At 46.4% G+C, this 10,696-nt stretch overlaps 1 protein-coding gene across 2 annotated transcripts; it reads right to left on the reverse strand.

Annotated features, from left to right (window-relative positions):
- Positions 1–1,397: 1,397 nt before the first annotated feature.
- CKB (creatine kinase B) lies at positions 1,398–9,111 on the reverse strand. Of its 2 annotated transcripts, none has more exons than XM_010711953.4 (8): positions 8,963–9,111; positions 8,113–8,325; positions 6,876–7,030; positions 5,900–6,032; positions 4,850–5,021; positions 3,254–3,377; positions 2,326–2,515; positions 1,398–1,762 (listed from the first exon to the last, which is right to left on the reverse strand). In XM_010711953.4, exons 2-8 carry the CDS (start codon positions 8,303–8,305, stop codon positions 1,584–1,586), a joined length of 1,146 nt encoding a protein of 381 aa, XP_010710255.2. In that variant the 5' UTR covers positions 8,306–8,325; positions 8,963–9,111; the 3' UTR covers positions 1,398–1,583. The 2 variants fall into 2 exon arrangements, with proteins under 2 accessions (XP_010710255.2, XP_085081826.1); XM_085225700.1 differs by lacking the exon at positions 8,113–8,325 and adding an exon at positions 7,506–7,693 and having other exon boundaries at positions 8,963–9,095.
- Between the last annotated feature and the right edge of the window lie 1,585 nt (positions 9,112–10,696).

Below are 10,696 nucleotides of genomic sequence, written 5' to 3' on the forward strand. Positions count from 1 at the left end.
AACAGAGAGAGCCATCACTAAATTAGTGCTCCTTGATTACAAGCTGCAGTACCAGCTGTTTGCATGGTGTCTGGAACAATGACACGAAGTACAGCAAGGAAGATCTGAAGGGCACACAACTCCTTCTGGCACCATTTTCCCCCCCAGCTCTCACAAGCCTCCTCTCCCCCATCCAGCTAAACCTGAACAATGCACAGAACTGCATTTAAAAGAAGCCTCATCCAAGATTTCTCACAAGCCTTCAGCTTATCCCAACTGCAGCCATCACTTGAACTCAGTGACAGCATGCAATCACAGCCTTGGAAATATCACAGCTTCTACAAAAGAAAGCTTCAGTTATCTACATAAGGCTATATAAAGCTGCACACTGCAGAGTTATGCATCAACCTTTCATCACGTTCCCTCCATAAAACCCAGATTTTAGCTGCGGGTAAAGCTGCTGAGCAGGTGTTAGCTGCTTCCCAGGTTGCATGAGCTGTAAAAGGTGTTGTTACTAAGGGCCCAGTACTGCTTGCTTCTGGGAAAAAAAAAAAAAAAAAAAAAGGGGCTCTTGCAGATTAATAAGGGGAATCTTCCCCATGGCAAGCATACATGCACAAATTACAATCACCCTGGAGAACAGATCTACTCGATGCAACACTGTAAGCTCACACCCAAAGAACAGCCTGAGTTTGCAAGCCAGGCCAGGGCTGGAAAAAAAAAAAAAAGAAAATTGGTACATTCTATTTTGCTCCTGCCTCTTCAGTTTATAGGGCAACTGGAGCACAGAGCACCAGAACAAGCTGAGCAAAGCAGCAGTTATGTCATTTTCCTGTAACTCACTTGTAGCCCTTATCACTTCCCCAGATAAACCCAAAGAGCTTCGTTGGAAGCACTGTTTTAGTCTAAGCTCTACCCCACTCTGCCCCCAAAAGAACCAGTTAATTGCTTACTCTGACCCTCTACGCATCCACAGGCATGAGGATGCGATCTGATCTTTTCCCAACAAACTAGCATAGTGTAGGTATTATTATGAGCATTGCCCTACAGCATGAGGAGGACATGGCTCCGAACAGCAGCCCTTTGTACCCAGATCCCCTCCCTTGCAGGAGTCAGTCTGGCTTGCCCTACTCTGGATAATGACAGCTTACACTCATCATGAGCAGATGCATAAGCTGAAGCCTTCAAGGTAGGGCAAGTTTAAAGTGACTCATGTTTAGCACCAGTTCTCAGGTTTACAGCAGCTGCAATCTCTTTTGCCACTGCTATAAGCACATTTCTAACTCCAACAAGTAGACTACACCAGCACAGCCAGGATGATGTGCTAGCAAGCACATCCAAGCAGTTCAGCTAACCAGGCACAGCAAATCACTTAGACCTCAAAAACATTCACATTACATTAACACATCTAAGACAGGTCAGGCCAAAACAACAGTTTATTTCATTTTCAACAACATTTCAGCCATCAAAAAATAAACTCTAACACAGATGGATGGAAGACTTCTCTACAGTGTAACTAAGTGGGCTCTGACCCAAGGGGTTTGAAATTGGAGTGACATTTTATTATTCATCCAATAAGTTAGGAAGCATGAGAATAAAGTGCTTTATTTCTGAGCTGGCATGAGGTCATCAATGGACTGGCCTTTTTCAAGGCGTTTTTCCATTTCAATGAGCAGCTTCACACCATCTACCACCATCTGCACCAGCTCTACCTCAGAGAAGCCAAGGCGATCAGCATTGGAGACATCAAACACCCCTCCGACTGCAGCTGTGTCCACACCACCTGGAGCAAGAGATTTAATGAGTACACTGACCACTGCCTGAACCAGTAAGTCTGCCTTTCTGCCCTCACCAGAAAGAGGTGGGAGCACAGAAAGACAGTTCTCTACAAGTTACCACTACCTCCCCTTCAGGGAGATAAAGCTGAATGCGATGAAACATGAACCACTTTTTAATTTTTAACTCATGAGTAATCTAACTGCACTCAGAAGTACTTGCTGAAGCTATATCCTAGCCAGAAGTTAAAAATCAGAAATCCCATTCCTGATTACAACAGGCCCACTGGGTTCACTTTATCTGGTGCTCACAATACCACATGGAAAGATATGCCTAAGAGTGCTCAGAAGCTGGATATAATAAGGCTTAAGCAAAGTACCAGCATCTCCATCTCTCCAAGCTACACTTTTCATGCTTGGTTGTCCCCTTACGCTTCAGAAAGGTCCCTTCTGGATGGTCTGTCAAGCACTGTCAGCATGAACCAAGAACAGCTTTGGCTGTAGCCAGGCTCTCACTGCTGTCTGGTCACAGGCAGCCTGCTTGGGGCATCACTTTATCACCACCTCTCACCTGTGCCTCGTTTCTGCAGCCGAAGCCTCTTGAGGACTTCTCCAAACTTCTCATGCTTCCCAAGGTTTGGTAGCTTGATGTGCACACCAGCACGGAGCCCTGTTCCAAGGTTGGATGGGCAGGTCAGGATGTAGCCCAAGTGTGGGTTCCACATGAATTCATAGTTTTTGGACTTGAAGAGAGTTTCTATCTATAAATAGAGAGAATGGATGTTTAGAGATTGTTCTCTGTCTCAACGATGTAGGTCATCCATTAAGTGCTCAGTTACAGCTTCAGTTGCATAGCAACAGCCACAACAGTTTGAGCAGCTATTTAAGTCAGTTACATAGGCCCCCTCCATTTGTAGAAGAGGGTCACCAGTGAGGGGCTTTTTAAGGCCTTAATCTTTCTCCCAGCAGCGAGACAGCCTAAGTTCAAGCTATACTACAAAGCCTGAAATTGCTATCTACTGTGAAGCTTGATTTACCAAATGTCAAACTGGTGTGTCTGTTAGGATTAGGGAAGGGGCTGGTAAAGCACAAGCTGATATCAAGACCAGAAGCTGAGAAAAGCATGTAGCCTAGAAACTTCTGTCTAATGTCACCCATCCACATTTAAGCAATTTTTCCTCCCACCCAGGGTCTCTAAATGCTGTGAATTATAGAGACATGTAGAGATCCTTTAAATACAGTTTGATAAAGGTGTCACATTAGGATTTATTCCAGATTTCATAACCATAATGCTTTGCCAGTACAGGCATTTCAGAGCCCTCACAACAGAGGATCTCATCAGGATGTTCCCAGAGACCCAAACTATGAAGCAGCACCTTGCAGACCAAAGGAGAAGGATGTCACCTCCTGTGTGCATGCTCCCAGCCTGGAAAAGCTTGTATAGTCAGCTCTAACCAGACTAATATTTAGACCCAGAGCTCAAGCAGCATTTGATTTACCTGTGTTAGCCCTGTACAGAAGCGAGTAAACACTTCCTTCATGTTGCCACCTTTCTGCATGGAAATAACCCTGAGGTGATCCTCCTCATTGATCCAAACAAGGAAGGTCTTGTTGTCATTGTGCCTAGGAGAAAAGACAAACTTATTGTCTCCTTTGACATTTTCAAGACAGATTTAGTAGCACCAAGTTACTCACTGCTGTAGCTTCCAAGAGGCTCATCTAATTGCTTCAAAGAAATTCATCTTCCTGTTCTCCATCCAAGCACTAACAAAATTAAGCTTGTACTTTTACCCTATTCTTTTCAAGAGGTATTTGGAAGTGGCCTGTATCTATGTCAGAAAGTAATAGCATGACATTAGCCAGTGTTAGAGCATCAAAACTGAGTAATTTTTCACCTCATTTGTGTTCAAATCCACAAATTTAGGAGATTTAATCCGTTCAGAGTTCACAGAAGGGCAATTAATACAGGCACTGAAGCAGACCCATAGACTGATGTTCGCACAGATACCTCGCTGACAGTGAATAACCAGAACTTAATGAGAATTATCATATTGCTAGGCTGCCCTTTGTGCCTTGTAAGAGAGCTAAGGTGAGTTTCCACTACTCATTTAGATCTGGGACTCTTCAGAGATACCATAAAAACCTCTGAATACCAAAGGTCCCTCTGCACTAGCTTGCAGCTGGTCAACATGTATCACACTGATGATTTCTCAGCTAGAATTAGATGAAAGCTATTTACACAGACTGAGACTCTACACTTCAAACCTGTACATTAGCCATGCTCAGATGACAGCGCTATCTAACATCTAACCTGGCAATCTGTAGCTAGATGATGCAATCTTAAAGGTGACCTACAGAAACAAAGCATGTTTCCTCTGCATTTATTGAAACAGCTACAATAGTAAGCTTGATGCATTCCAGCTAAGAACTAACCTTTGGCTTATAGGGGAGCAAGTTAATTATGTGGCAGAAGCTCCTGAGATGCAGTTTTATATAGGTGACCTACATGTGACAAGCAAAATCCTTCTACCCCATGCCCCTGCATCAGTCAACTGATGCCACTGAGTCTCTGGTGGGGGAAAAATACCACTAATAAGGTAACACCATATTAGTCTGGCATCAGTGAGTTTCTGCACACAGAAGCAATGAGATTACAAAGGAACAACTACGCATCTGGTATCAAGACTCAGTTAAGTTCATACCATGGTTTGTTACCTTAGTTACTCTAAACTCATGGTACAAGAGCTGAATATAGCAGAACGTTAACTCTTTTAGAAGTTATCTACTTCCTTAAGTTGCTCCAGTTATTGTTTGGTGCTTTGCAAACCTGTGCTGGATGGACAGGCTCTGGCAATAGGCCAGCCAAGCTGGCTTGTTCCTACCAGCCCAATGCAGTGCACACTAACACTTGGGGGGCAAGTTCTGCTTTCAGATATCACTTCCTCAGGGGATACCACACAGAAGTTCTTCATTAGATTCAGCAGCATAAGCTCACAACGTGCTGTTTTGTCCAACTATATCAGCCACAACCATAATTTCAAGACTTTTTTGCTGCAGGGATTTCATGCAAGTCTCCTTTCTGGGCACATACTCACCAGATACCCCTGGCATCAGGCCAATCTCGTGCCATCCCAGATGCCAACAGAAGAGGAGAAACGGGTTTGTCAAACAAGAAGTGATCATCAATCAGCTGCTGCTGCTCTGCATCGGTCATGTTCCTCAGGGCATAGTACTTCCCCTTGAGATCACCTCCCAGACTGCCCAGAGCTGTAAGAGAGGCACTTTTAGGATGGGAGCAGAGACTACAAACATTCCCAGAACTTGAGAGGTTGCATTCAAACTATCTGCTTTTGTTGGTTCCTCCTCTGCTTTCATCTGTAATGGCAATGACTTTGCGTGGCATTACAGAACTTAGGGCTGTATCAGATGATTTGTGTGCATCTTCCAGGCAGAAACAAGCAGTCTTTGTTCCATACACAGTCTTTGATCCCATACATAAAGTATGGGATCATTACTGCTGCTTAACTGTAGTAGTGAAGTGCTTTCTCCCAAGGAGAATCAAGGTCACAAATACAAGCAGCAGCATTCTCATCAAGGATGATGCCCTTGAGAAGTTTTGGAACAGTGACAGGATAGCACCTTGAGAAAGTATCTTTTCCTCTGGCTTAAACTAAGTGGGAAGCAACAGAAAGAACTGCAGCTGAGGAGTTCCACTGAGAACTAGAGCTCACTCAGAGCTGGACTACACCTCTAAGCAAGTTGAATGTTAATGAAAGTCAATTAAAAGAAGCCACAAAATACTGCAACCATGACTCAAGCCCTAGGGTTGCTCCATACCTATTACTTCTCAGGTTTGAACTGTGATGAACCAACCTCTTTCCCCACACACAGAAAGAAACTTTCAAGATCAGCAAAGGTCAACTTAATACAGTCCAACTTCCCTAACATGTGCTCCTGCTCTGAGCTACAAATTGCAACACTGATGCAACCATGATCCAAGCTGCCTTTTTCAGGGAAGGTTCCACATTCAAGTTAAGCCTTGACGAAGGCAGCTTCTGTCAGCCACCTCTGTTCTCCAACTGCACAGAGCACCTTTTTGCCTAGACAAGGTCAGCTTCCCCTCATCACCTGATTCAACACTTTACCTTCAACAGAGAGCTTTTCAATAGCCCGTCTCTCTCCCCTGCTGCAATGAGGGGGAAGGCAGAATCCACGGATGCTCCTGCCAGTTCTCACACGAGAGCTCAGCACATAATTAGGATCCAAGTCATCACCACCCTACAAGATCAGAAAATTAGTCAGTACTGCCTTGTTGCTAAGATGCTTACGCTAAATACACACAGGTTCTGTGCGCTTATATTTGACACTGACTAGTTGTGCTGTAATATGATGCACTTTAGGACCATTTTTTCCAGCTTTCCAACAGGTATGAGAGTAACAAACTCCTTGTTTTGAGGTTAAGACTAGGGCTACTAAGTATGTGCTAGAAGACAAGGATACCCATCTCAGACCCAGATCTCAGCTTCTGTTACTCCTCTCACTTACAATCTAGAGGTATTAACAGGACAAATCCTTGTTTAGGTAGGTGTTTACTCCTGCAAATGAGAATTATTCATTAATGTCAAAGCATTTTAATTTTTGAGATATAGCAAGATGGCAGCAGGAATTCCCAGAGACTGTAATAACATTTGAAATCTGCAAGATGGGTAGAAGCCTCTACTTCCAGCCATAACGATGGCTGTTCTATAACATGAGACTACTGTCTGATTTTTAGCATACATCATCTTACAGTAGAAAGAGTTGAGGTTTCTAACAGCCCTGGGACTGGGTTGTTTCACACAACTAGCACAGCCCAAAGAAATACATGCTCAACGTGTTTGGCATGACTTACATTGCAGAGCACATGAAGCAAGTCCTGCTTGTCAGCTGCCTGGTTCTACCCAGTTACTAACAACCTACTGCAGCAGGCTCTTGAGTAAGACTGCACTGGGCACAGTGCCTGTCAGCCAGTGCACAGTGAAAGAGAGAGGCCTAAACGGATTGCTCAGGCTCTGTCAACTGCTCACAGCTTTCCCCAGGCCTCAGATCAGTGGCTATCAGTAACTAAACAAGAGTTTATACCTGCAGGTTATCAGCATTCAGGTCGGTCTTGTGCTCATCAGTTGGTTTGTAGCCACCATGCCTGTCTTCAATAACTGGATCAAAGAGTTCCTTAAACACTTCATAGGATTCTTCGTCGCCAGCTACGCATCCTACTGTCATTATGAAGGGATGGCCTGGAGTAGTAACAAAGGCAGAAGAGCTAAGTTGGGTGATGCTCAGCCATACTCCAACACAGCACTAACCAGGCAAGTTTCTTCACAGCAGATCTAGTCACTTAGAAATGCACTCACTTAATAGCAGTTGGGAGACCCTACACTTTACATTTCATCCAGTTAGTCAAATGCAGTGCTATGGGAAACCATAGCAGTTGCCATTAAGCCACACTCTTGTCAAGCTTTGGTTTAGGGCAATTTTGCACAGCACATCCAATTTTACTAGCTAATGCAAACTCGTAGATAGAACTACACTTAAAACAACCATGCTTTGCTGTGAGCAAGCATGCATCGCTTTGTTCGCTCTGCTACAGACAGAACTGCATTTTCAGAGTCGGCTCATAAATACCACCTCCACGAGCTTAGCTTAAGTCACCATACTGAAAAGCACCGGTTACTTCAGCTGGCTCCCACAGAATATCTCAGCGCATTTTACCAGGATTATCAACCCCAGTCTGAATGACATCATCCAGGGTGAAGCCACTGGGCGTGACTCTGTCTCTCAGTTTCTTGTACAAATCCAGGGTTAGCACTTTGGCCATGTGGTTGTTGTGGGTGCTCAGGTCCGGGTACTCCTCATCGGGAGGCAGCCTCTGATTATTTAGTTGGGCCATTTTGATATTGCTAGAGTAAAAATAAATACTGTAATGTTAACACATATATGCATCTGTTCCCCCTTGTTTTCATAGAAGTGCTACAGAACATCACAGAACCTTTGGAATAGGATGAGCTTAGAACAGCCGGGTAAGCCCACACAGCTCAGAGAATTTTTTTTCCCCCCCCGGTTGCGTAAAAATTAGAACACATTTGAGCATTTGCTTTTTTTTTTTTTTTGGTTCGGATTTGAAGTATTTAGCAGAGCAGTTACATAATGGGAGCGCCTGGGAATTGCTGTGTCAGATTGCAGCGAGGAGCACGGCTCGACAAATCGTGGCCTCCTCAGCACAGCCGTCCCTTGGTGCGTGCGGGGTTTGCTGTCAAGGAGCACTTCCAGGAAGGAGGGGGAGCAGACTGCCCTGCAGTCCTAAGGGTGCAGCCGTTACCTGGGTTATCAACCCCGGTCTGAATGACATCATCCAGCGTAAATCCACTGGAAGTCTGCCTGTCCCTCAACTTCTTGTACAGGTCCAGGGTCAGCACCTTGGCCATGTGATTGTTGTGCGCGCTCAGGTCGGGGAACTCATCATCAGCAGAGTGCTTCATCTTCAGGAGGTTGTGGCTGTTTGAGAAGGGCATGGCTGTCCCTACCGCAGTCACTGGGGGAAGAGAGGGAAGCCTATCACCGGGGGAGGCCACCAGGCACCAAGCAAGGTCACCTTGGCTTCGTTTCCACCCCACGCATTCCACACCTTCGTTGCCACAACACCTTCCTCAAGGCCAAGCAGTGAGGAAAAGGCAAAAAAAAAAACAAAACTTTTTCCAGCTCCACAAGCCTTGCCCCATCCTTCAGCACCCCGGTCCGGACGCAGGGCGGCGGCCAAGGCGGCGGGGCAGCCCCAGCCGGAGCGGCCGTTGGGGAGCGCCGCGCCCGGCGCCGGTACCGGCAGCGGCAAGCTGGGGACCGGTGCGAGCGGGCAGCGCTCACCGAGCCGTTACACAACGGACGGCTCCTTCGGGGGACGTGGCTGGGGCGAGCGTATGTAACTACCCTGCTAAATACCGGGGTAAGCTGCTTTCAGAGCGGGGCTCCGGCTCAAGCTCCGGCCGCACCCGGTACGCACCTGGTACGCACCTGTCCCGCACCGCCCCGCCGCATCCCGCTCCCCCCGACGCTTTCCCGGCCGGACCGGCTCCAACCCGCACCATTAAAAAATACGATATTCTCATAAAAGATAAATCGCTTCCTTCTTCTTTTCTTTAAGCTGCAGGCGGCTCGGCTGCCCCGGGACTTACCGAGGGCTCCGCAGCCAATGTAAGGACCTCAGCGCCCGCTCTGCACCCACCCGCTGCCCAAGCCGGAGTGGAGCCCCGACTCAACCGCCGCGCCCATTTTATATAGAGCGCGACCCACCGCCCCATTGGCTGCTATTTATAGCCCATTCATTCCATTGGTCGAGTCGCGAGGGGGCGGAGCCAGCGACTCCTCCTGGCCGGTGAAGGCGTGCCGCCATTTTGCGCGGCGGTTGGGCTGCCGGTGGCGTTGGGCTCACGGCCCGCCTGCCTCGGGCCTGGAGCGGTGAGCGTCGTGACCTCGTGAACGCAGACGTGCGCGTACATCCGTTCCACCGGTCAGCCTGAACATGGCGGCGCCGTTAGGCACCGAGGCGGGAGCGCACGGCTTTTTGCTTTCACCCTTGCTCAGATCTGAACATAAGCTTATTGTGTAACGCACTGAAGGTCTCTTTTTGTCGTGTGCAAAGAAAGTACCTTAATTTTATTGAAGAAAGGCTGATTTTCCTGTGGGGACAGGAGCAGAAGGACACCTGGCCCATCCTAAACTCACATTGAGGCACTGGTGACTGTTGCTGCGCAGGGCTTGTCCCAAAGCTCTAATGCAGCCCAGAGTTCAGTTTTGGAGAAGTGAATGGCAATCTGGAGCTGCCCTTCACATAACAGTCTCTTTATCTTTCTCTGTAGTGCATTTATCTCATACTTCATCCCCACACTCGGCGTGCATTTAACTGCTGTGTTAGAGTTGTGTCAGAGAGACGGAGGAATCTTCCCCACCGTGTTTCTTCCAGCACCACAACCAATGCCCTCAGCACCATGACACCCATGCAGCTTACAGAACTGTCCAGCTTCAGGAAAAAATACACAGGAAACCCTTACAAACGAAAAAGCACAGACTGCCTTGAATAAAAATGCATCTGTGTTTGGCTGCCATCCAGGCTTCCCAGTTATCCCAGGTACAGTGAGAGCAAACGAGCTGCAGAAGTCGGGCTCAGCGTCTGTGCGAGTCTGGTCTCTTATCTCCGGGATCAAAGAACAAATCCTCTCTAAGTCCCCTCTGCCTTTTTAACCTCACAAAATCTTCCCCTACATCTCACTAGTTCCACGCAATGGTCGTTCTTCAGGACAGTGTCAGCTACAGGTAAAGCCCTCCTATGCAAGTATTCAATGAACATAAGCGTAAAATCATTCCCAGAGTTGTCAAAATACGTGTCGTATTCATGGATGATCTGAGTTACAACACTTTTTCTTCTTTTTGCCAAGTTCTAGTTATGTGGTTTTGTTTGTTCTTTTTAATGTAAAACACTCATCAGAGTTATTTTTAATGTAGAACAATACAAATAATACTAAGAACATATTGTAACCTTACGAGCTTATTTTCTGGTGTTTTTCTTCACCCAAAAAAAAGCATACTAAAGAGGTACTGAAGGCTCTGTGTGTTTCGTTCCATAATCTACTGCCACACACACAAGAAGCAACTGCTATTTACTTCTTTTATAGATTTGTGGAGACAAGGTTACCTCAGCAACTCACTTCTATGCACTGGAAACACTCTCCCTCCCCATCCTGCAGAACAGGGAACACCAGTTGTTACAGTTATTATGAGCTGGTTGTGTTCTCAATGTGCCATTCATTATCACACTTCCAACACAGACACCTCTCCTTTACACAGCTTTTGTCTGAAAGAAGACACAAAGAGAGCAGAGCCATGGTAGGACACCATCAAAATATAACTAG

The sequence above is a fragment of the Meleagris gallopavo genome, chromosome 5 (assembly GCF_905368555.1).
Source record: "Meleagris gallopavo chromosome 5, MGAL_WU_HG_1.1, whole genome shotgun sequence".
In the NCBI taxonomy this organism is placed as follows: domain Eukaryota; kingdom Metazoa; phylum Chordata; class Aves; order Galliformes; family Phasianidae; genus Meleagris; species Meleagris gallopavo.

Excerpts from the sequence above, each read along its gene's own strand:
- CKB (XM_010711953.4), bottom strand. The coding sequence starts at position 8,305 with ATGCCCTTCTCAAACAGCCACAACCTCCTGAAGATGAAGCACTCTGCT. Across the intron at positions 7,031-8,112 it reads GACCGGGGTTGATAACCCAG|GCCATCCCTTCATAATGACA; the intron begins GTAACGGCTGCA and ends TTACTACTCCAG. Across the intron at positions 5,022-5,899 it reads TGAAAAGCTCTCTGTTGAAG|CTCTGGGCAGTCTGGGAGGT; the intron begins GTAAAGTGTTGA and ends CCTCTCTTACAG.